We start from the raw sequence: 25917 nt of genomic DNA on the forward strand, positions 1-25917 counted from the left end.
GAGACAATGCGCATTCTGACCACAATTGACCAATTTCACTTAAAATGTGTGTGTGTGTGTGTGTGTGTGTGTGTGTGCGCGTGTGGGCATTTTTAAGTAAATAATATGATTTCCTATGGCTTTTTTTGGGGGGGGAGGGTTGAGACAGGGTTTCTCTGTGGTTTTGGAGCCTGTCCTGGAACTAGCTCTTGTAGACCAGGCTGGTCTCGAACTCACAAAGATCTGCCTGCCTCTGCCTCCCAAGTGCTGGGATTAAAGGTATGCGCCACCACTGCCCGGCTTCCCTATGGCTTTTAAAACATCCTTTTTGTACTTTATCCATTCTCCTTCCCTCGCTCTCTGTATTTCCCTTTCTTCTCTCCAGATAGAGCCCCCCTCCAAGTTTTTCTATTTTCTACTTTATAGTGCCTGTATCCTGCCATCTGCTTCTCTAGACTTAAATTCATGGGAGAAGGTGAGATGGAAATGATATGAAGTACTCATATATTAAATTCTCAAGAAACATACTAAAAGAAGAAACAGCAAAAATTTTCTTTGATTCAGAAAAAAGAGAAAGAAAATTCTAAGCCAAGAAAATGGATGTACAAATACTTTTCAAAGTCTTTTATATATTGCCAATCATTTAAGATGATGTTTTGGAGTCTTTTATATGGAAATTAGCATCTGATTTGTATTTCTCAGATCATTTACTACGTTATTTTATTAGGCCTTCAAATTAAGAAGCTAGCAGGTGGCAAGTTTTATTATGGGTGGGTGTTACCTTCATAAAACAAAGAGGTGAGAATGAACGAATTTATAAAAAAAACCTAAATTTGACATCTCCAAATAAAATTTTAAGTATCGTGTGGTAATGTGTTTCTACTAGCAAAGCAGGAGGGATTGAAGCCTGCTGGGCTGATGACTTCAGCCGTAGTGAATGGAAGTGTTTCTTAGCCCCCAGGAATCTAGGCTACCAAGTAGCTGCTGTGTGGGGATTATTTATAAGAGCATTTACTGGTAAGAGAAAGGGCCGAAACCTTAGACAGGAACTTAGATGTGACTAAGGCAGGTTTATTTCTGATTCCAGAGCACTGGAGGGGAAGTCACTCCATGACTCAGAGCATTGTGATGGGCCAGCTGTTCACAGGCTCCTCTCCAGCGTGTGCTCAGACCTCGCCACGCCAGCCAGAAGACTCACCAGAACATAATTCCGGTGAGTTCACACTCTTGACACAGTTTCCACATCAGGGGTAGAGAGGACCATGTGGTCACTCTGTCTTCAGTGCTTCAACAGTCGTGGGCGCTGTGTCCCAGATGGCACATGTATGCAACCGCCATGTCTCCGTTCTCTTAGGACTATTTGGTGAGAGTCAAGACTGTCTTGATAAGAGACACATTAAAATGACAAGTCACGCTTCTCAGTATGCCACATCACAGATATGATCCTTGCTTCTGCCAGAGCCGCTGTTGTTTGTTTATGTTTTGTTACTTTGAAACCTAACAGAATTAAGACATAATTTAAAACAAGCAGCCCCTAAATCTGGTGACATAAACATATATCACAATATTTTGTATTAGTTTCTTTTTTTTTTTACTCAAATGCTTATGTTAGCAAGGGAAAGTATTACTTCAAAAGAAAATTAAAGGAAATTGAACTTATGAAAACAAAGTCCCTGTTCATCATTTTTCTAAATAATTGATTCCATTTCTCTTTTAAATTATCATTTATTTTTGGAAATACATAAGACTGCTCATATATACATAAGATACACTTATATTTCATTCCCAAATTGATCTTAGTTATTCAAGAGTATAGGTCTAGAAAGTACATTTTAGGTTGATCATAACTAGACCTGTGACTAAGTTTAGTTGGTTTGCTTTTGCAGTTTTTTTTTGTGAAACAGTTATATTTGTTCAGTAATTATTTTGTGTATCACTCCCCCATCCCCAGGAAGCCTTCTCATTTCCTGCTGGAATTAGACATTTTGCTGCTTTGTCTTTTATTTGTCTAAGTTCTTCCATTTTGCCTCTGAAACTTTGCTGCCCTAATGGCAGGCACTGTTAGGTCTTGGGCTCAGCATATAGAAAACAGCCAATAGGTGTTTGAAAGTGTAACACTAACAGTTTAAGTCTATTAATAGATGACCGGATAGCCTAATTTATATAAAAACATAAACTATTGTGTAACAAAATCAATGTAATCATTTACTTCAATGGGTCCTCATTCAGATCCCATTTGTGGACTATCTGATGATTTAGTTCATGGCCAACAAATTTTAAACTCTTGAGTTAGAACAATTAATTTCTCTTCAGTATTATTACATAAACCATGTGCATAAAATACATAAAAATATTCAATTTTCTTTTTTAAGTTATTTATTTTTGTGAGTGCCTGCATGTGTGTGCACACGTACACACACACACACACACACACACACGCACGCACGCAAGCACGCACACACACACACCACAGCACATGCAAGCAGGTCAGAGAACAAATGAAAGTTAGTACCCTCCTTCCACTGTGTGGGTCTGAGTGGTGGAACTCAGGTCTCCAGGCTTGGTGCCAGGTGCCGTTTCTGAGCCCTGCCTCTGCCCTCCAGTTGTTCTTGATAATTAGATACCAAAAAAGGAAATCATCGGCATTATTTATTTCAATATTTGACTCCTACATCCAGGAACAGAAAGAGGGTGTATCATTTTATATGGAGAATGGAAAGTCAGGAGGCTTGCGAAACGTGATTTGGTTGCTTCCATGGAATATTGTCAGACCAATAGGAGCTGGCGAAGAACTTTTATGGACAGTATAAATAATTTGAGCCTTAGACATCATTACCAGTTGATATTTTCTTTCCTGAGGACCAGCTGTTCAAGAGTACCCCGGAACAGAGCCAGGCACAGTTGAGACTCGGCTGGGGCTTGGCACCGAGGCAGATTCCTCTGCAGCAATGTCGGTGTTAGAAGAAAGCCGGCCGTTTGCTCAACAGCTATCCAATGTCTATTTTACGATACTCTCCCTTTTCTGTTTTAAACTTTTTGTGAAAATCAGCCTTGCCATCCTTAGTCATTTCTACATCGTGAAAGGCAACCGAAAAGAGGCCGCCAGGATAGCAGCTGAATTTTATGGCGTAACCCAAGGACAAGGTACGTTTATGATCACAGGCTCCTGTTTCAAGTGGAGTTGAACTATCATTTGATCTTCAATCCAAGAAAACATCACAGGTTCTCTTTATGGGATGTTTTGAAGACTTTACTGGGAGGAAGTTCTTGTAACTTACTTTCATTGGCTTCATGAAAAAGATAGCTGTTTTTCAGTATAAGTGCTTGGGCAGTATGGGACTACAGCATTAAGTATAGATATCCTTGCCTAGTAATCATTTTAAAACATTACATATTTCATTTTCCACATTGTTGTTACAGAGAATAATGAAGAGATAACTAATTTGACTTCAATTGTCCTATAACGTTAAATTTAGCATTGTGATTTTTTAAAGGATATATTAAAGTCATATATAAAAGTGTCCAGTTGAGCCTGGTGGTACAATGTGTATTCCTAGCAACTCAGGTGGTGGAGGCAGGAGAATTGTAATCTCTGGGCCTTACTGGGCTTTAGTGAGTTCAAGTAGAGTCAAGATAGTGTACTGAGACCCTGTCTCACAAAGAGGACTGAACGGAAGACTGTGGATCGCTCAGTAGGAAAGCACACCCGATACATGAAAGGCCCTAGGCTCAAACCTCAGTACTGAACAATTCATTAAAGTAAAATGAAATAATTGGTATTAAACATAGAGGATTTCAGAATTGTTTATCGTACAATTTTATAACTTTATTGTGGAATAAAACCCAGACACTAGCATTTACGGACATATTTTCCTAAAGGGATTGATACTTCTTTGTTTGGATTGTGGAAATTGTTTACTACAAGGCAGGGTCATGAATAAGCAAATCTGATGTTTGTGCAGTCAGGCTCCTCAGTGCGTTTTAGAAGAAGATGAAATGAGATGAAATAAAAAAGTGGTACCACCACTCACAGATTTTCAATTTTATAAGACCATTCTATGCTAGTGGAGTAATATTCTAAATAGTAAAAATGATTCATGTGTTGGTTGGGAAAGTGACGTTTTAATTTCTTGTAATCTTCCAGTTTATTTCTGATTTGGAATTACCCAAGCCAATATTGTATATGTGTCCTGATACCCCCCAGACAATTTAAATATTCAAAGTAAAAACTTCCATCACACAATTAGAGAATACAGCATTTTTAAGAAAGAGCCTTTTAAGTTGTGTTGAAACTGATTTTCCTCTATATTTTAATTTTTTACGTGATTCACTTTAAAGTCCAAGCTACTGTCGGTGTGTGGGAATGTTGAATAAATGTGAGGAATCTTAAGTGGTTTGTGGAGTCACGACTGTCCCCTAAGGGGTGTAAACTGAGGACCTCATCTACAAACTCAGTGAGGAAAATGTGAGTGCCCAGAAGTTCTCATAGAGAAAATAAAACCTAGATGAAATAGGCCACAACCCATTCTCTACCAGCACTGATCCCGAATTAGCATTAAAAAGCAGTGTCTTTATTTTATGATCCATGGAAAATGGAAATGTCATTTATTAGATGGAGTATTTGAGTACTAAATGAAAACATAAAAATAGCTTTTAAAACCCAAGTCATATTTCTAGATGTTGCTAAGCAAATTATGAGATTATAAGGTGTTAAAAATGTATCTTTCTAGAAACCACATAGCTCGTTATTTCAGAGACAGACCTTATCTCCATTTCATAAGAACAATCGTACATAAAGCAGTGAAACATTTACTAAAAAGAAGAAAGATATTTCTGCCTTCACAAAGGTGGCAGAGCAGACCATGGAAACATCTTTCTGTGCATCTTGGCAAAGAAGAGAAGCAGGCATGCTCTGTTAGATCATAGTGTTCTCGTTCAGGCAATTCCTGGGCATATATGAGATGACTCTGGTGTTTTACTATCTTATTAGAGTTTTTTAAAAATACATTAGAATTGTAGGATTTTCCGCAGATAGTAGAAACACATCCCCTAAAAATACAAAGTACAAAGTTTTGAAAAGATTTACCACGTTTATAACATTTGCTGTCCTTAACAAAACTCCTTTTCAATAGCATGCAGTACTCTCTTTATATTTAACATCAGAATCTTTTCTTGTAATTCTTATTCAACCTGAGCATAATTGTGTCAAATTTTATTTTGACATTAGGAAAATAAATCAAACGCCTTGAAAAAAAATCTTATTCTCCTGTTAAAAGTATTTCTTGTCTAGAAAATATTATTTCTCTATTTTATATAGCTTTTTAAATTTTTAAATCTTAATATACTATTTAGGATTTGCGTATGTCTAATACTGACCACTCAGGTTTAATTATTGTTGTATAGTCAAGCAGTTTCCTCCTCCCTTGGTAAGACTGTCACTGTCATCCCACTTTGAATTAGGTTCCTCATTCCCACTTTCAGGGCTTAACCTGATTGCTCCCCAAAATTTCTGGAGTGCAGTCACCAAACCCATAAAGCAAGGCTGATATGTGTATTTCATGTCTTTCTCAACAATGGAGACCTTACTGACAACATGCTTCCCAAGAGGTATAGTACTTGAGTAGGAAACAAAAGACCCCCTTTGCTTCCCTAACTGCTATTCCAGGGCAGCTCATTGTGTTGGGCACTGGAGGCTAATTTGCTGTTTTCACTGCTGTTGTCATCACCTGGTAAACCCTGTGCAATCAAGCTTCAGATGAAGGTCTGATTACAAACCAGAAACTCCCACTACATGGTGGATAAGCCACCTTATGATGTTTCCTTCTTGATCCCTGAACAACTCCGGTAAACTTCATATCACTGCCTTTTCATCTCTGAAGACTTATTGACCCTTCATCACACCGAAGGGACTCATTCTTTGCTTAGCCTCTCTATCTTTAATATCATTGCTTCAGTTAAATACTCCAATTAGAGTGCCATTGTCTTTCATGGGATGACGTCAGTAATAAATTTTCACTCTACATTGAGGCTGACTGTGAAACAAAAGAATTGTGACTTATTTTCCTCTGTAATACTAAATGGTGAAGAAAAATATAATATTGAAGGGTATCTTAATATGATGAAATCATTCCAAGGCCCTAGAAAAAGACATTAAGTACCCATAGATATCTCAAGACGTGTCAAGAGCTCTCTCATATTAAGGGCAATATTTGTCAAGTTCAATCATAGACTTTAAGATTTACAGTAATTTTACCTTCAAGCAAATGAAGTCAGTTCTAAATATCTGTTTCTTGAGTCCCTGTGATAGCAAGATAATAAAGACGGAAAATGTGTTGTTTTTTGGCATGAGTACTTTTTACACGGACTGCTGAGCAAGGAATCACTTTCAGAAGCTAAAGAATTAGTGTGCCCTTTTCACACTCGGACTGCCACGGAGATATTTTCCCGCAGGACACAGATGTTTTCCTGATCTCAGGCATGACCAGAGGCATGGATTTCAGGATGCTCAAGGGAGAACAGCACTCAATAAAGATTGTGTGTGTGAACTCTACAAATAAAAGCTTAGGCCCAGATATGAAAGAATTTAAATATGAGACAAATAATTTTGACTGTTGAAGCTACTAGGAATCATGAGAGTTTGAGTATATATGAAGTTGGGGAGATAAAAGTGATGTAAATAAAAACAATTTATTATAGATTTATACACAGTAGTAATTGAAGTTGCACAGCAGGACATGTTTGCAATAAGTAGACCAGTTTGTATTTTGCCAGAAGATCATGAAATGGTACTTAAATTTATACTTGTGTTTGTGTCTCTGTGAAAATAGCACAGTGAAACACATTTTTGTATGTCAAATAAAATTTAGGGTTAAAATTATGGAGAGCTTTATTAGTTTGATAATGATTATATAACTGGAAAAGAAACAACAACAACAAGAAATAATACAAGAACAAATCGGTGAAGCCTTTGATGAACATTGGCATGAGGGCATTTATGACTTTAAGCTAAGTAGGTATCGAAGAATTATATATTAGCATGTCGATCAGAGTGGGAATTGACCAGCCACACAGATCAATATACATGTCATCATAAAGGGGACCCTTAGCTGCCTTGTGAATCTGGTAGGCCACCTAACTTCACTATGAAATGTCAAGAGAAATCAGGACATGGCAAAGCTGGAATCTGGTTCTCCTTTTGTGTTGTGTTTATTTAAAATATGAACCCTCTTCACTTATTTTTAAAACTCACCAGGTAGCTTTCTGATTATGATTTGGTCCCTGCTGTAACAACTGACTGGCTTTCCCTTCAGCGTTCTTTAGACTGAGATTTTTAAGACTTACTCCAAAATAGTGTGTCTATCTTTTGATATCAGTGTTCTTTATTTTGAGCTTTGAGGGTTGCAAACGCACCTTTGAAGTATTTGTTTGTTTCAAAATAGATTGGATTCATGAACAGAATATTTGGCTGTGGAAATTAACTCCAAGAAATGTGTCCCTGTGAGTCGGTGGGTTGACTTCTGAAAGTATCTGGTGACACTGAACCTCACAAGGAAGACTTTTGTAGTTGAGACTTAGGAACTTAAGATGCATGAAAATTTATGTCTGTGATTCTGATTTCACACATTTCTGAACTTACATTCGGCATCATGGTTACTGTCAAACATACATTTCTTGTCATATGTATAGTTGAGACTTGAAAGTAGTATATAATATAATATGCCACCTCCAGTCAAATATGAAAACAAGTTGCCATATTGAAGAATAGTACAACCAAGATATAAAAAGAAGCTAGATTTATATCTAACTATACATGGTTGTTTATTTCTTTCGTGGTGCTAGGACTGAAGCCAAAATGTCACAAAGGCTTGGCATGTGCTGTATAACTAAACTATACCCCAAGATACCTTCTATCTCTTACTCTATATCAAGAAGCCTTGCTGTGTTGATGTTTGCTTTAATAACTAAACTTAGTAGTAGCTTCCAGCAATATCAGAAATGCTATGCATTCTACCATTTCTGAAGAATAATGTTTTGTGTGCTACTGTTGGATTATTTATGAGATCAGTTGTCGTAGAAACACCACTTATGTCAACAATGAAAACCTTCAGGAGGCAGGTAGGATGAGGTCTTTAATGGTTTAAATTATATAAATGTGTAAAAACCACCGTGAACATATTTTCTGGACTTAGATGAAATAGCTCTCTATAGGAATAACTGAAATCAACAGATGTGCTCCTAAATGACAAAAGACATTACACGAAAAAGATGTTTTAAATTGTCCAAGCTCTGTTCTAATTTAGAATGCCAGAGCATCTTTTGTAGAAGAGGCTATTGTTCTCTGGTGACTCAAAAAAAAAATTGAGAACAAGGTTTCAAGCTTCATAGAAATGACTGTCAGATTTTAATATATTTATAATTTCTCCTGCTGGGTTTGTTGAGAAATGCATTAATTCTGGACTTAGAGAACATAACAACTCATGGTGTTTGACAGCATAAGTTTCCTTAGGAATAGATTTCTTAGGCACTTGTTCCCTTCTTCTGTTATAATTTTATCATTCTATATTTCCTTCTTACAAAGTCCACATTATTTATTTTCATTTGCCCAAAGTCAAAGGTACTGTATTTGGCATTAAAATACAATATACCAAAGCCCACAGTCTCTTGAATGTGTGTGGGTATTTTACAGAGTCAACCAATTGCTATGGGGGAATGAAAGGAGAGGACCCAGCCAGGAGTAGCCTTGTCTGGGACAGGTCAGTTTCAAGCTGTCCTAACAATATTCATGTTCTCTTTTCCAACTGTGCACGTTTCTTTCAGAATGTTTCAGAATGTCAAATTCTCCACTTCTGCTCCATATGTCTTGTCCATTTCTCAACTTGTCACATCTGAGTCATATATATCACACATTCAGCTTTACCCCAATCATTTCACTGTGTAACATTTTTATCTCTAAGAAAGGCACATGCTGGTGTTCTCAGCTTTCCTAGGCTTTTTGAAGAAATCTCATCGTCAGTCCATCAACTCCTAAAAATTTTCTTGTCTATGCAGGAAGTAAAGAAATAAAAATGAATTCTTAACTTGTTTCCTGTATTACTGTTTCTTTTAGAAATTGGTAAGATGTTCTTAAAATTGGCTATTTTTCTTATTTATTGACATAGTTAAGATAGTCCTCAGTCAACTCCAGGCCAACAAATATTGGATATCACTTTATTCCTGGCCCAGTGTTGTATGTTGCATACTCACATTATATATAATGAATATATAAATATATATATATAGTATACACAAAATACACATGGAATATATGCATAATACTTTTTAGACAGACTATTAAATTACAGCATGTATGTGGTACAATATTTTTTACTTATTTTTTAGTAAAAGGAGGCAATGTAATTGAGTCAAACGTTACACATGTAAAATAACCAAACAGCAAACAAGGCAGAATTCATAAAGTCCTAAAAGGAAAATGACCACATTTAGAATTCAATGAGGGGAAAAATATGGAGTTCACTCATAGAGATAGCATAATTTAAGGCAGCAAATACATGTTTACGAAGAAATATAAATAAGATCAAATTGCATGCAAAGAAAAAGAGGGCAAATTTAAAATTAGAAACATAAGAAGCATTGGTTTACTTTTACTGAAGTATGAATCTCAGAGCTAATGATAACTTGGTTGAGTAGATGATGCACCTTTTCTCAGATCCTGTATCCAAACACCACAGTTCTGCTCAGAACTTTCTAATGGCTTTACTGGATTAAGCATATGAAAGTGTCACGTCACGAGCCGGGCGGTGGTGGCGCATGCCTTTAATCCCAGCACTCGGGAAGCAGAGGCAGGCGGATCTCTGTGAGTTCGAGGCCAGCCTGGTCTACAAGAGCTAGTTCCAGGACAGGAACCAAAAAGCTACGGAGAAACCCTGTCTCGAAAATCCAAAAAAAAAAAAAAAAAAAAGTGTCACGAGCTTATAGGAGGAATAATTACCACCATATGTACTTTGTCAAGTCCTTGTTGTAATGATTCAGTGTGTCATGGTCTACATTGTATGAACTGAATATCAGAGAGGATGGATGGCCTCTTTGTTATAGGCTTAGCAATGCATGCCCTCACAGTGTTTCTTAGTCCTTGTTGAAATGAGTCCGTGTGTCATCGTATACATCGTATGAACTGTTGGAGAAAGTGGCTGGCCTCCTTGTTGTGGGCTTAGCAGGGCATGTCCTCACTGTGTCTCCATGAATGTTTAATGGATACTGGCAAAAACTAGTATACTAAGCACATTTCTATATTGAAGAAAGATTTTTTTCTCAATGACTCCCTTTGTCTACCAATAATGTGATCTGAAAGATAATTATTTAGAATGTCTTTTCCTCCAAATCCTCACTGAAGTGGAAGGAAAGGATGAAGGATATGTATTTATGTGTATGTATGTATATAAACATGTGTATGTATGTATATATGTAGGTAAGTGTGTATGTATGAGCTGTGAGGGACATTTGGCATTCTTCACCAGCACAGGGAACAATTCTTCTTTCCAGCCTTTCTTTGTTAATATTGCAAAATGAATCATGGGCTTCTAAACTGGGAATGGTCAGTTACTTCAGAGAGTGTTAATGAGTAAGCAAGTCTGCGTTAAACTTAGGGACAAATTGAATGCTGTATAACTTTTTGACCAGGGAAAACCCCATGAGTTTCTTTGAGAAAAAGTTTGAATGTCATTTTATTATATTTAAGGGAGTCTGGAAAAGGCTGAAAGACTAAGAAGCTTGGGTGGTGCGGGGAAGATAGGTTCTCATGGCCTCCTTTCGCTCTTTAGCTGGAACAAGTCTTTCTTCATGAGTCTTCCTAAGCTGGGCAGTAGAAAAGGTTTTTTTTTTCCCCCCAAAGAATAAGATAATATTTATAACTAAACCATCTCAGTTAGTAAGGTATTATTTAATAAACCATATGCCGCATTGTTTAACCTGACAAGCCTATATGACCAATCACCAAGCAGCCGTTCAACATTCTTCGCAGGGGATCAGAAAGAACAGTTAAGATTTAGGACCCTTCAGGAATGTGCATAACCGTGAAGTGGTATGAGGGCAGCTTTTCTCCAACAGGGCAGCTGAAATATCCATGGCACCGTTGCCTACAGAGTAAAATAGAAACCTTCAGAAATCCACAGACTCTTTCCAGAAGGCTTATCGTCTTAAACTCCGGGCAGAGAACAAACAAACTGAAATGTAACACCGAAATGCCACTCATGTTCTTAAATAGAAGCACTGGCTCCTGGGAGCTGTCAAGGGTGCTGCTTGAATCCGAGGGAAAATGGCAACAATTGAGCTTGATTCCCTGAAAACCTACTGTTCTCCATCCTAAGGTCAGAAAGTCCCTCATTACAGTGAGCCAGGGGAGACTGCCTGAGGGTGGGAGGAAGCCACCCAGCCATCTGAAAAGACTTCTTCACAGTATAATAGGGCTTCAATCATGAGTGCAGAAGTAAGAACGCCTCTGTGGCCCAACTCGGTACCAACTAAGCACATCCTTGACTGACCACTGATGAGAACTGAAAGCACTTATTTTTCTGAATTTTATCCTGTTAGTAGGAACATAATAACTTCCCTTCAAGTGAATGTAAAAAGGATTTTTTTAGAATTATGTGGTATGGCGAACGTGTGACCGGATTTGGAAGTTGTTCATTGTCCCTTAAACTTGATCCACAGTGGTAAATTTGGAAAATGAAGAAGTGTTAGTTGGTTTTGAGTTCAAATACACAGAAGATCATGAATAATGTCTTCCTAGTGACTCTTCTAGCATTTCAAGTCCAGGAGTTGATTCTTTAATCCCAGTACTTGGGAGGCAGAGGTAGGCAGATCTCTGTGAGTTCGAGGTCAGCCTGGTCTACAGAGTGAGCTCCAGGACAGAAAGAAAAACAAAACAAAACCATTGATTCTTCTTTCACCTTTATCATTCCCACTTTACACAATTGTGATGAAATAGCTCACTGATTAAGTTTTATGGCTTTTTTATAGTTAAAAAAGTCAACAAACAAGACCAATTTAGGTTATAAGAATCTCCTGAACTTCAAGTCCTACAACAATATTTGTATATCTAATTGTTCTGGTATTTCAAGAATATGGAAGATGGAAGAGTCTTTCAAGAAAGCTGAGAAAGTAGAATCCACTAAGATAGATTTTATCTTTAGAATTTCATTTATGAAGGTCAATTGGATTCAAAAATGGAATTAATTATTTAAAGGTCAATCATATTACTATTATAGAACCACAGAATTTAATTCTATAGAGTTAATATGAAATAAGTCTACAGAATCAAAAATGATATTTTCACTTTTAAGATATTTTTAAAAGACAAAATTGATATTCAGGTGAAAAAGAAAAGTATACTTAGTACATATCTACTTAACGTAAGACAACTACAACTCTTGTGAAGTAATTGAGTATAGAATAATTGTTAACAATATGATAGAGGACATTTCAAGACCATTGCTATTCTGAAGAAAGAAATTACAGCTTACTAGACAAGATGTCACTTAATCTTTGAAAGAACTGTTCATGGCACACAGGAAAAGCAGTGCCTTAGATATTGAAGAAAGTCAGTAAATATTTTTAGAATGAATAAAAGACCCTTAGAGAAAATGGGGATTAAAGTTGCATTGCGCATGGCTAAGTAAATGACAGAAAGAGATCTGTTACGGTTCTGGCTTACTTTAGTTGTGTCCTCCATGGAAAACAGCTTAGTATCTGCAGGTCTCAGTTTCTTCATCAGGAAACTAAAAATAACTACCTGGACCCCCATGGATCAGTGTAAATTTTACATGAGAGATATGTCGTCTAAAATGACCAAAACCACTTCCTACTATATCTGGCTTAGAGCTTATACTGTGTGAATGTTAGCTTTTTACCTAACATTGTTATTTTTAAAAAATGGTATACAACTTGCCATAATTTAGTAGTGAAACTGCTGATAGGGTATCCAATCCCAAGTGGTCAGCCCTAAACATACTTACATAATGATAGCGATAATTGGATCTAGTTTGTTGTTGTTGTTGTAGGGTATGTGTGTGTGTGTATCAATAGTTATTCTAGAAGAAGTCACAAATTTGAGAGATGGTCAAGACATAGAAGTAGCTATAGGGGAAAGGATGATTGAAATGATATAAACACCATATACTCATGAATGAAATTCCAAAAGAATTAAAAATTCAAAAAGAAAACACTTCAGAATTCTAATAAGAAACAATGTTGCCAAAAAGCATGTGATCGATCATGCCAGGCTGTGTCTAGTAAGTATGTCTTATATGCCAACTGTGTTAATTCATTAGGTAAATAATTTCAGAACCCAAGTGTTTGATTATTTTTGTCAGAGTTATACTAATTGGTGGGGGCCCTACAGTATTTAGTAAGTTGTTATATGTTCATTAAATTCCTAGAAGTAGAACAATTTCAATCAGGTTCTGCTGGCTGCTAACTTCTGCTACTACCAGCAGCTACTTCTATTCCAGTCCTTCATGCTTACAAAAGAAGCAGAGAGGGAGCAACAACAACAACAAAATCAAAGCTCAAATTTGCGATTCTCTGTCCCACCACTCTGCCTGCTCTCCCTGCTGGCCTCCAGCATACAGAAGGACAAGTATCAGAGAATCGGAATTATTCAGTCTACAAAACAAAACCGGCTAAAGACCCAAGCAAGATAAGCAGTGAATTTTATTTTAAAGATTACGGATATCCTTGTTTGATACTGTGATACCCTTCATGAATATCGGCCATCTTGAGCCATTACCTAGAACTGGAGCGAAGCAGTGAAAGTGGTTGGCTGGTAGACTGGACCTAAGCAGAACTCCATTTAGACAGCCTAGCTCACACGTGAAACTTTCCTCTATGCTCTGTCCATGTCAAAGGGATTTTCCTTCACAGAAATGCATTGAACAGAAATGATTCAGGTCTCTATTCTTAGAGCTGTATGGTTTGTGGTAACACCTTCCTCTACTTAAAAACCATTCTAGCTGTGGTTTTCTTCTTGCTGTCGTTGTTATCAGCCACCTGTTGAGATTTTGTTGACTTCATTATGCTAGAATTACTTTCATTTTTTTTGTGTGTTTTTTTGTATTGAATTGGCCAGACCAGAGACATGAGTATTAAGGTTTGTTAGCAGCATAACAAAGCAACCAGTTTTATTCTGTGAAGTTATCATGGGGCAGCCAGTATTGCGCCTGTTTGCAAATGCCACTAGTTAGTTCAGATATCCAGATCTACAGTTATTGATAATCCACCCAATCTCTCCCTTTTGAGCCATTTGTGTCCCCAGATCAGGCCTACAAAGAGTTTTATGTAGGACACCAGCTTCTGCTCCGTTGTCAAGGTTTCTGTCCTGCCCAGTTCCTGCCATTGTTAAGTCCCAAAGAAATCACACAGAGGTCTACATTAATCATAAGCTGATTGTTCTATTAGCTCAGGCTTCTTATTAACTCTTATAACTTATATTAACCCATAAATCGTATCTATGTTAGCCACATGGCTCGGTACCTTTTGCAGTGAGGCAGTCAGCAGTCACATCTTCCTTCTTCTGTGTCTGGGTAGGACTGCAGAGGAATGGGCTTTCCTCTTTCCCAGAATTCTCCTGTTCTCCTTTCCCCACCTCTACTTCCTGTCTGGTTTTCTTGCCTATACTTCCTGCCAGACTATTGGCCAATCAGCATTTATTTAAAACATAATTGACAAAACACAGAATTGTCCCACACTACTCCTCTTATCACTTGTCAAGAATATATTCCTAGACAGACATGGTTGCACACTTTTTCTGTAGGTTCGGCTTCATTTTTGCTTTCCTCCACTTCACATAAGCATTCATAACTATTAGTGAGGGCCACTGTAGTGACTCGAAGCCCAACATTGGGTACAAAGGTTTCTTAACCAGATTCTGCAAAGGTAGAACATATAATTGCATGGCATACCCCTCATACTGAGAGAGATCAAGCTAACAGAACTTTACTAAGGCCTCTAACAGTTGCTACAAGAAAAGTAAATTTAGGATAATATTACTTACGAATATATGGGAAATTTTTCAAGTATTCATGAATTAAATCCAGCATAATAAATGAGCTTCTTAAGAAATTTATTATGAACATTTTTTCTATTTTAAACAACATTCTGGTTGTAAATTGGAAAGAAAAATAATAATGTTTTGGTACATACAAACTTGCTTTTGTAAAGAGCACTGACAAACTTGTGAAATTTCTCAAGTAAATTATTTTGAAGCAAACCTCAGACATTCCAATTAATCAGTAGAGAATGAATGGATCAGATGATGGCCAGTGGGTAGGGTCAGTAACTATTTCAGTATTGACTTTTCCCATGTTGGCGATCAAACAAACATCCAGAGTCTTGAACGTGCAAAGCAAGAGCTTTCCAGTAAGCTTTATTCCTGCACTCATTGATAGGATTTTATAGCTTGACCTTAGGAGCAATGGAATTAGAAGTAAAATGTGGAGATGATCAAGGGAAATTCAGAAGTGGTGTACTGGCAAAATGAAGTCATGGATTGGATTATGCATACTTACACTTCAGTAAAAGCCTTGGGGTAGAGATAACCATGTTTATTAAGACATTGTCTGTGTAACATGTGAGAATGCATTTTTATTTATTTTTTTAAATATTTATTATTATGTATACAATATTCTGTCTCTGTGTGTGCCTGCAGGAGAGAAAAGGGCACTAGATCCCATTACAGATGGTTGTGAGCCACCATGTGGTTGCTGGGAATTGAACTCAGGACCTTTGGAAGAGCAGGCAATGCTCTTAACCTCTGAGCCATCTCTCCAGCCCCGAGAATGCATTTTTAAACACTTACCTTCCATCAATTCCCTATTGATCTTCAGTTCACCTAAGGGAATACTTAGATAACAGTACTCAAGTCACACCAGCAAACCCGCGGGAGACATTGTCCAGACTACATGTATTAAATATCCATGATCTTCTAGCACTTGTGAGCCAGTGACAGGAGGATTGGGAGACTTCTAGGCTTCAAATGTATCACAGCTTCAATTTACTTCAAAACCTGCTGCTTTTTTGGGACGTGGAAAGAAAGGAAAGAAATCCTGAGTTTGAGGTGATAGCATGGAGCTGTCATTCCAGCACTTCTGCTACAGAAGAATCCCGAGGGCAGCCTGGGCTGCACAAGACCCTATCTTGAAAGCAAAGATAACAAAAAATACAGAACACAGAATAATTCTTCATTCCTAGGTTTTTTTAATTTATTTATTTATTAAAGATTTCTGTCTCTTCCCTGCCACCGCCTTTCATTTCCCTCCCCCTCCCTCAATCAAGTCCCCCTCCCTCGTCAGCCCAAAGAGCAATCAGGGTTCCCTGCCCTGTGGGAAGTCCAAGGCCCACCCACCGTCTTTTCCACGTGGAAATGGCTCATCTTTGAAACGGTGTGTCTTACCCTGAGTGAAATGAGGTCATAACTGCCTGAAGGTGTGACTGAAGAGAAGGCTTTTCTTGTAGATCGAGGGAGGCAAACAGGAGAATCCTCAGCAGGGAGAAAAAGTAGTTTACTGTACCGGACCACGTAGGTGGGGGTGAAAAGAAGAAAACAGAGAGAGAGAGGAACAAGAGGATCAAGAAAGCAAAAAGAATCGAAAAAGGGAGAGCATGACCTGGCAGAAATGACAAGGTTATAGAAGAATGGGAAGCTGTGGGAAGGGAAGCTAGAAAGATTTTAGGATGGGGTGTGGGATAGGAGCTGAGGGAGACAAGATGCCAGTGGCCTCTGTAGCAGGTACTGGCCAAGAGCACCTAGAGGCCAGCATGTGCCTTGATATGCTAATATACACCACAGCCTTTAGTCAGGAGTTTCTTTTGGTTCTGACAACACCCTGCTTATGTTTCTTAAATTGTACCCAGTTTGTGATGTTTAAAAAGATGTAGCATGTCTTCTCAAAATTGTCTCCATACATACTGATGATAAAATGTCCTTTGCGTCTTGCTCTTAAGTGCTATTTTCTAGCTATACCGACCATCTTTCCCGGAAGTGGGTGACTTTTCCTATGCCCTTTCCTACCCACTCTGCTCTAGTCAAGAGGGAAACTATCAGGAAGCACAAGACTGTCAGCTGTACGTTTCACTGACGTGTAAAACAAATGCTAACTGTTAGATAACAATCCCTGTGGACCTCCTCTTTGGCTTGCCCTCAGGCTTCACCTACCCTCATTTATTTACTGGACCATCAGACTTAGCCTATCATGTTCACATAGAATAGAAAAAGAAGTAAAATGGAGCAAGAATGGGGGTCTGAAATATCTCCTAGAATTGTATGGACACATGGCCTTGTAAGCAAGCTCCCGCATGGCCTGTCGGGAGTGAGTGATGCTGCTCTGTAAGGAGGAACACTTGCCCCTGGGAGGTAAGGCCTCCTCAGGGGCTTTGTGATGCTATAAAGTGACAATCCTGCCTAGTTCTAGCCGACTCATCAGTAATTTGGATGGTTAAGTAAACATCTGTTATAGATGAGAATCGTACAGTTTAGAAAATGGAGTGAGGGCAAAGGGGCTGCTCAAAGGGAAATGGTGGCTGCCATGCAAGACTGACAAGTGGAGTGGCCCATGTGAGACATGCGCGCGTGCACACACACACACACACACACACACACACACACACACACATCCCATATAGACACAGCAATAATAAAGAGGGTATAAAATATCTTCCCAATAATGAAGGATTTAAAGAGCATATAAATTAAAGTGCCCCTGTAGAAGCAAACTTATAAATTGAGTTCTATGGGAAAGAAAAACTCTCAAGCCATTCTGTAATAAAATTGCTGTTTTTTCTTTGATAGAATACTGTGATTACAGTGAAAGTGGTAGAGACAGATGCTGAAATATTTATATATGAAATTATGAACTGAGATTTGCTGCCAAAATGTCCTAGAAGCCTTTTTCGAGTACAATGATGGTTATGTCGATGTATTTGCTCTATAAAACACTGGGGAAGGAACCGATCTAGACTTAAGCAGGGGCTTGCTTGTTTATCCTATCTTTTTCTGACCGTGGAAGAAAAACCTGTTCTGGATTCAAGTCCCATCATTGAGAAATATACTCTCAGAAATGCTAATCTTTGAATAATCATGGAGTCAACTAAATGCTGCCTCTGAGAAGCAATAATCTATGTGGACTGGTTATGCCAACTTAAGAAAAAAGGTTAAATGTGTGCCTTGACGTTAGATTTGTAACGTGGTCAGCAGATAGGCCTTCTTTCTATTTTTTTTTTAAGTTCATCTTTGCCTAATCATGTCATACATCCTTATATAGATTTCTGTCATACTTCTTCTCAGGTTTTAGCTTTCTGGCTTGTAGTGTCTAGAAGGAAGAATCTTTTTCCTCCATAAGAACTTCCATGTCTTAAGTGACTTCCAGTGCCTTTTTCTGAATCATTTCCAGTTTCATCATCTCACTGGGGACTAGTCACCACACCAACGATGCCTGTGTGTTTAGACACATTGGCACTAATGAAAATGGGAAGAAAATAAGATCCTTTCATATTCCAACACTATATTTCAGCCTTTATGAGTAGAAATTACTGGGTCAGCTCTGGTTCATAGTCTATTTTAGTTATTTTTTCTCTAAGATTTAATAAATTAGAGTCCATAATCTTCTATGGAAAATGATTTTTCTTAGTTTCCCTAGTGTTTTATCTGAGATTAGTCCTACTAATATCATAACTACTCATCATACCCTAATGATACCTTATATATACAACTTGACTTTTTGCATTTACGCTAGGAAAGATATTAGATTCTTCTATATAAGTAGAGTTAACAGTACATAGATAACCAACATCTAAAGGTATCTACTTCAAATATTTAATTTACTGTGCTTTATTTTAATGAAATAATGTAGCTAAGCAGAACATGTATAAAATGAGCATCTTCTATTCAATAGTTTATAGTTTTTTATTGAATGACCTATATCATATTTCTTAATCCATGAAATCACTTTTAAAAATCCCTTTCTTCTGAGTAATTTACAATATTAAAATGGAAAAAGTTTGCCTCAGTTTATCTGCAAATCAAAACATAACTCAGTTAAGTATACAGCTATGATCAAATCCAGTGTCTTCTTTTATAGACAGACAGCTAGATGGATGGGTATATATATATATATATATATATATATATATATATATATATATATAAAATATAATCGTATCACCCCTTTTTCTTTCCTCCAGCTCTCCCAGTTACTCTCACTCAAACTTAAACCCATAACCTTCCTGAAGTTAGTAATTTTTCTTTGACTATTATTGTCACACACATGTGTATATTTATGCATGTGTATGAACAAATATTATATAACCCGCTTGAGCCTGATTTTGTTGGTAATGTGTATGGACTTTCAAAGATGGTCCTCTGCATCGAATACCAAAAAGGATTCCCATTTCTGGTACAAGCTAATTCTCCTTTTCCCAGAAGTCATTAGTTACCTGTAGTTCCTCATCTAGGAGTGAGACCCTCTTATACCCTTTCCACATTCCCATGCCCATTGATATTGCCATTGTTGTGGTCCTACTCACATAGCCATTTATAGGAGAGATGGATTCACAGAAGACTTCCTGGTATTCTCGCTCTTACAGTCTTTCCTCCTTCTCTTTCATGATGTTGTCGGAGCCACAGATGCAAGAGCTGTGATGTAGTTGCATTCACTTGGGCTATACTTCCCTTGATTTGTTGATCTCTCCATTCGGTCCCATCGTGTTTCTCTGTAGTGGTCTCCACTGGCTGCAAAGTGAGACTTTTAAGAGGAGCAAGAACAAATTAATCTTTAGAAAACAGTACAGATTATGTTGGTTATTTTACCCCTTCGCTGTACTGGAAATTTGCATCACCCAAGACTTAGAAAAACTTCTGAGGTTTCCTTAAGTTTCGTATTTGTGTTACTCTTTAAGATGGCATGCCATTTAAAAGATGGGCCAGGGAAATAACATAGTGATTCAGACCTTGCTGTCATACTATACAACTTAGGTGGAGAGTCAGACATAGACAGTTTAATATAATACATCGTTATCTATGACTGTTTTAAGGACAAAATTGTTCCAGTATTTGAATCTTCCTGTATTTATTTTTTTTTACATTAACAAAAGCATGAAGCTGAAAAATCTCGAGCCTAAAACTGAAATTTCTTATAATTTTTTAAACAAAAAATATTATTTACTTTTATTGTAACAATTCATACTTTCTTAGTGAGTGTAAAACTATGCCACAAGGAGCCAGTGGTCAAGTATCATTGGCTCAAGTCAATACCAAACACTGAATAGGCCTTTCTAGTCTTTATTTCATCTGGGGAACGAGCCACCCATACCAATTGCCCTAGCTGAGCTGTCTCTGAGCGTAAGTTTTACTGGGAATATCTAGGTCTTGCAGTGGCAATATATGGTGCCTAAAACTCCCGTACTAACTTTTCTTTTATGTGTGCCATAAAAACTGAATCAAAGACTCTCAGAGACAGAAGAGTATGATGACACCTACCCAGCCAATGTTTTAGAAGGTGAGGAAGGGGTATAGATAGTTAGGTGACTTTTCCACGTCAGCGCTTGAGATAAGAAAGGCATGTTTTGGGGTATCCATTAGTGATTTATTTGATGTAAGTAGCAGCACTGTAACGTGGCAGCAGATGTCAACAGGTAAAGCATGGAAAATCACTTTATTAAATGATTCGTTTTCCTCCTCTTTGACTTATTACAGGGGGACAGAGCTCCAATTATTTCATTCCCTCTGTGGGCCAATAGCAGCTAGAGCCCTAAAGATGGCACTAAAGAAATGAAGGCAGATAATTAGCTCTGTCACCATTTTTCATCTGGACAGATCTCAATATGTAAATATCCTGTAATATGATGAGCAGCTCAGTTAATCCATGGAGTCCCTTCACAGTTTACTTGTTCTTCTTCCTCCACCGTGGACTGTTAACCCTGCTCAATCCTCCATGCTAGCAATAAACAAATAAACAACAGGCACATGTTTAGTTTTTTCCACTCATCTCTCCAACTTCTCCTTCCTTTACCTTTTAGGGTAAAAATATCAGCCGTACTTCAGTCGCCTACTGACGTCTTCTGGTTTAGAAATGACCGCTGAAAAAAAATCACAGTAGTGAGCTGTGCCTATGGGAATAAGAAGTCTGTGATTTTTCAATTCTAAACTTAGATACTCACAAAATTAAAACACAAGTTAGATACCAACGGATCCATATGCATATATAATGCTTATTTCTGATGATGCTGGGGTAAGGCCGAAGGAATCTTTGAGCCTGAGCCTTCTGACTATGAAGTTCTATCTAGCCTTCATCAGTGGGCAGTTTTACATTTTATCAGTAGGCAGTTTTACATTTGGTTGATGTGTATGTCACTGAAATAGGTTTCGACATTAAAGCAACAGCAAGTGATTTTAGTAGTATTTCACGATTTGCATCACTCAAACAGTTAAATATTTCTTGCTGCGGAGAGTCTCCGCTTTAAAAATAGAAAATGCCGCAGCCTTTCTGGCCCTTCCCCCACACTGCATCTACCAGCCCCTTTCCAAGTATTTCTGAATAGAGCTCAATGCTGAAGCTTTTCTCCAGGCAGCACACAGGAAACGTTGTGAAAGTCAGAAGGGAAGGAAAAAGTAGGTAGAGAGCCAGATGCTAATATTTCTTCTGGGGAAGAGCACTTGTATTCATGACACCTGCTTGTTACAGACAAACACACCAACCAAAGTATGTCTGCAGACATTGCTGTGGAAGGGAACGCCATTAAGCAAATCCTCCCGAAAAGAAAACTAGCAAATGTAGAGGAATGTTCTTCTAAGCGAAAAGCTAGCTGGGGTATTCTGACCAGTCAAGGTTAGTATAGCAGCCATTTGCAGTAAACTACATTGACCTAGTTTGGCAAATACTAACTTTAAACTGTGGGCGCTTTCCACAATGTGGATTCGGGAATGTATGACGTGGCAGAGGACTGCACAGCAGTTTCATCCCTTAGTGTGTTTGAAAATGCATCTGCCGAGTCTCCACTGTGATTGGATATTAAAGACAATGGCCAACTTTTAGATGCTGTGTTAATTCTCTTTGCATTTTAGCAGTGAACTCTACATTGGCATGGGAATGAAAACAGGCTATGATGCAGGAAAAGGCTGTTTAGAAACAATATGAATTTTAAATCATGTATTTTAGACCATAAGCTAGAAGGGTGATTTAATTAAGAAAATGAGTGCAAGGTCTTTGTTGAAATGTCCTTACATTTTGTGAATTTTAACGATAGAAAATTGTGTTAAGTATGAAGAAGATTGAACACAGTAGTTCAAAGAGCGGTTCTGGGAGGGAACTTTATGTTAAAAGCAGAAAATACCTTAGCAAATAACAGGACACCAATATAGTCCATAAAAGATTTAAATGCTGGAAATGTGGAATCAGAAACAAACTATCACCCCATCGTAACAATTATGTTTACTGTATAATAGGGTTTGAAGATTGTTATTTATAAATTATTCATTTTCAAATAAAGCAGTTATAAATCAGACACATATTTTTAAAAGATTGAAGCATGCAGTTGGATCGTTTCTCCTCACTACAAACACATCTTCTTACTTAAGATTATCAATGTGCTTAACAATAAAAAAGCCGAACAGCATGAGCACAGTTTGACTGCAAAGAAGACAGGCAGAAAGGCAAAAAAAAAAAAAAAAAAATGAGCTGTCACTTTAAAATATGAAAGCCTAATTCAGTGACCTACAAATTGTTTTTCTCTTGTGTGTTTATGATGCCCTGGGAATAGTAGTAACAGTTGTTGGAAAGTATCACCAAGTAGTTTCACGTGTCCCGCTAAGCCTTTGCGTCCACAGTGAATGCAGTGCTTTTGGAAGAAATAATGATCTTTTAGACTTTCGTTAAATGGAAAGAAAATTATCCCAGGGGTAGACCTTGAGACGTGACAATGATAGATGTGTGAGCCATGGCCAAAAAAGTGCCTGAATTCACCTAAATGAGTCTCTGGCATCTTAGTGCTGATAGAGGCTCCGGGGGAGGTTGAAAGTAAGCTACATAATTACATTCAGAATCTAATTATGATAATAACCTTTGACCTACTTTGACTATATTGAAATTATGGGAAATTCACTATATTTTGAAGGGAAAACAAGACTTAGCAAATTTCTACTTGATTAAGCTTCAGGATTTTCCAACACTGTTAATGAGTGTAAATAGGTCCAGTCCTGATGGAGGTCATTTGATGGTAAGGATTAAAATTTTAGGAATTTCCTGAACATAAAAGGAGGGATATTTACAAAGCTAAGTGAATCTGCTGATTTCCTAAATCTAGAAGCCATTTGAGGGCTAGCAAAATTATGGATAGGTTGAATTGTGATTTACCAATAGGGAGATTTTAAGGACTCCAAATTAAGAGTTCTATTGTGTTAGATTATCTATTTAAATATCTAAGTGGAAAAGTTGAATATTTAGCTGGACATGAATTCTCAAATTGAAAGGAAAGGACTGGTCTGGAGATAAACAACTGGGGTAGCCACCATGGGTAATGTTTGTACACAGAAAAATGGTTCAGAGGGTACAAGCTTGCCAACCTGAGTTTGCCTTAGAAACCCACATAGTAGAAAGAGAAATGCCTCCCACAAGATCTCTGATAGCCACCCTCATGTGCTGGCCTGCATCTACTTGTGACACACACACACATGTACAAATACAGGCACACATTAAATAATTAAATGTAACAATAAGTGTACTGATAATTAATTAGTTGATATGTGATAAGGTAAATAGTAATATATATGACTATCATAAGTGATTAATACCAAATAGTATTTATGTAAAATGCTACAGAATTATATTTTGTGACATGAAACAGTGACAGAATGACTAAATGAAACAAGTGGAGTCCTGGCATGGTAGGTTACTTCTGTAATCTCAGTCTACTGGAGGCTGAGGCAGGTTGATGGCCATGAGTTTGAGGCCAGCCGGAGCTACCTAATGAGTTCCAGTATGGCCTAGACGACAGAGGGATACACTATATAAAAACCTTGAAAACAGAACCCCTAATAGATTCAAGGCAGAGTGAATCATATGATTGCATCTCCATTTAAGCACTTGTTTACTTTTAAAAATTTATGAACAGGCCCGGCGGTGGTGGCACAGGCCTTTAATCCCAGCACTCGGGAGGCAGAGGCAGGCGAATCTCTGTGAGTTTGAGGTCAGCCTGATCTACAGATCAAGTTCCAGGATAGTCAGGGTGACACAGAGAAACCTTGTATTATTACTAGTTTTTCAATAATAATAGTAGTAATAATAATAAAGTTATTAAAGTAGATAAGTAGAATTGCCATTTACCAATAAGGGAGTTTTACGGGCTGCTTCAAATCAAGAATTCAATTAAGTTGAAATGCCTGTTTACTCATCTAAAGGAAGAGGTTGGATAGCAGCTGGGAATGAAGTGTAAAATTTAGAGAAAACTGAACTGGATAAAACAACTGGGATACCCAACCTGTGATATTTAAATAACCACGGGATGGGCAAAGATCTCAAGAGCTAGTGGACAGAAAGACACAGTCTGACATAGAGGGGAGGCAATGAAAAGAGAACATCTGAGCCACTAAGTTGATTCCTATCAAAGAAACACAGGAATGGTCAATGCGTATGAGGTTCTTGAACAACGAAGACTTAGCTTTAAGACTATGTTACTATGGCCACTTGCTAGTATGGGAATTCCGTTTAAACCAGTGGAGAAGGAAAACAAAAAGTAGCTGCTTTTTCGGGAAATGATGAGTTTGCTTTTAAAAATGTTTTGAGAAGTCAGAACGTTATCTGGATGAATGTTCCAATGTGGGTACTAAGATTTATTAGAGGAATCAGACTGACTTCTAGCTGTGGAGTTATTCGTTTATATACTCATGATGACTGTCCCGGTACTGTGACCATTCCTTACCTACTCATCTCATTTATGATGATAGATGAAAAAGGTTTGATGACATAGAGCTCCATAATCATAAATAAGTTATTCCTTCTTCTGTTCATTATATGTAGCTAATTTGTTTCTTGTAAGAGGCACTCACTGTGAGAACAATTAGGAGCCAGTATTCAAAACTGAAACACCACGAGAAAGCTATTTCTCTCTATATTTGCTAAGACATTTCCTGACATTTACTCATACATAATAAGAAAAAGGAACCAAAATGTCCATGGGTGACCAATGGAAACCACAGGAAGCTTCTAGTTTGCCTGATGTTAATCTCTTAATGTATTTATTTGTTTATAAGATCATTAACACCAAAAGCCTATGTTAATGTATAACATTAAATAATTTTTAAACATGTATCTTAAGTGCATGGTTGGTGAGAGTTTTTCATGCATGTATGTATGTGTAACATATGCTTGTCTGGTACCTGTGGAGATCAGAAGAGGGGGTTTTATATTCTGAGCCACAGTTATGGAAGCCTGTGAACCATCATGTGGGTGTCGGGAACCAAACCAGGTCTTCTGCAAGAACTAATGCGCTTAGCCACAGCACTATCTTACCAGCCCTCAAATAGAGTCACGGTTTCTATATGCACTTTTGGCTTTGATATTTTCTGTCATACTAATAATTTTAGTTTGTATTTTGACTTTTTTTTGCTTTTTGGGCTTTTTTCTTTGTTTTTTCTTTCTTTTTGTCTTTAAAGGGGGAATGGAGAAAACATGAAATTAGGTGGGTGGGTAGGTGGGAAGCATCTGGGAAGAGTTGGGAGAGCAGGGAAGGGGAATGACTATGATCAAAATATATTGTGTGAAAAAATTTTAATAAGAAGATCAAAGTATAACATTACTGTTTTGTAATGGCGTAAATGAATGCAAACAGATTGTAAAAATATATACAGCTTTAATGGGGAAATAGACTTACAGAACCACCGTTCCCACGGAGACCAGG

General features: G+C 37.6%; 1 protein-coding gene across 3 annotated transcripts in view; it reads left to right on the plus strand.

Moving 5' to 3' along the window:
* Positions 1–25917, plus strand: part of Asb5 (ankyrin repeat and SOCS box containing 5) — a 46525-nt gene that overhangs the window by 7007 nt on the left and 13601 nt on the right. The window contains exons 3-4 of one of the 3 annotated variants that reach the window (XM_041673794.1): positions 1067–1192; positions 2845–3123. In XM_041673794.1, coding sequence (XP_041529728.1) covers positions 1090–1192; positions 2845–3123 — 382 coding nt within the window. In that variant the 5' untranslated portion in view covers positions 1067–1089. Of the gene's footprint in view, positions 1–1066; positions 1193–2657; positions 3124–21727; positions 21852–25917 lie in introns of those variants that run through there. The other 2 variants (XM_041673795.1, XM_041673796.1) reach the window with 2 other exon arrangements.

The sequence above is a fragment of the Microtus oregoni genome, unplaced genomic scaffold (assembly GCF_018167655.1).
Source record: "Microtus oregoni isolate MIOR12 unplaced genomic scaffold, Mior012 000024F_ref0000369, whole genome shotgun sequence".
NCBI classification, from domain to species: domain Eukaryota; kingdom Metazoa; phylum Chordata; class Mammalia; order Rodentia; family Cricetidae; genus Microtus; species Microtus oregoni.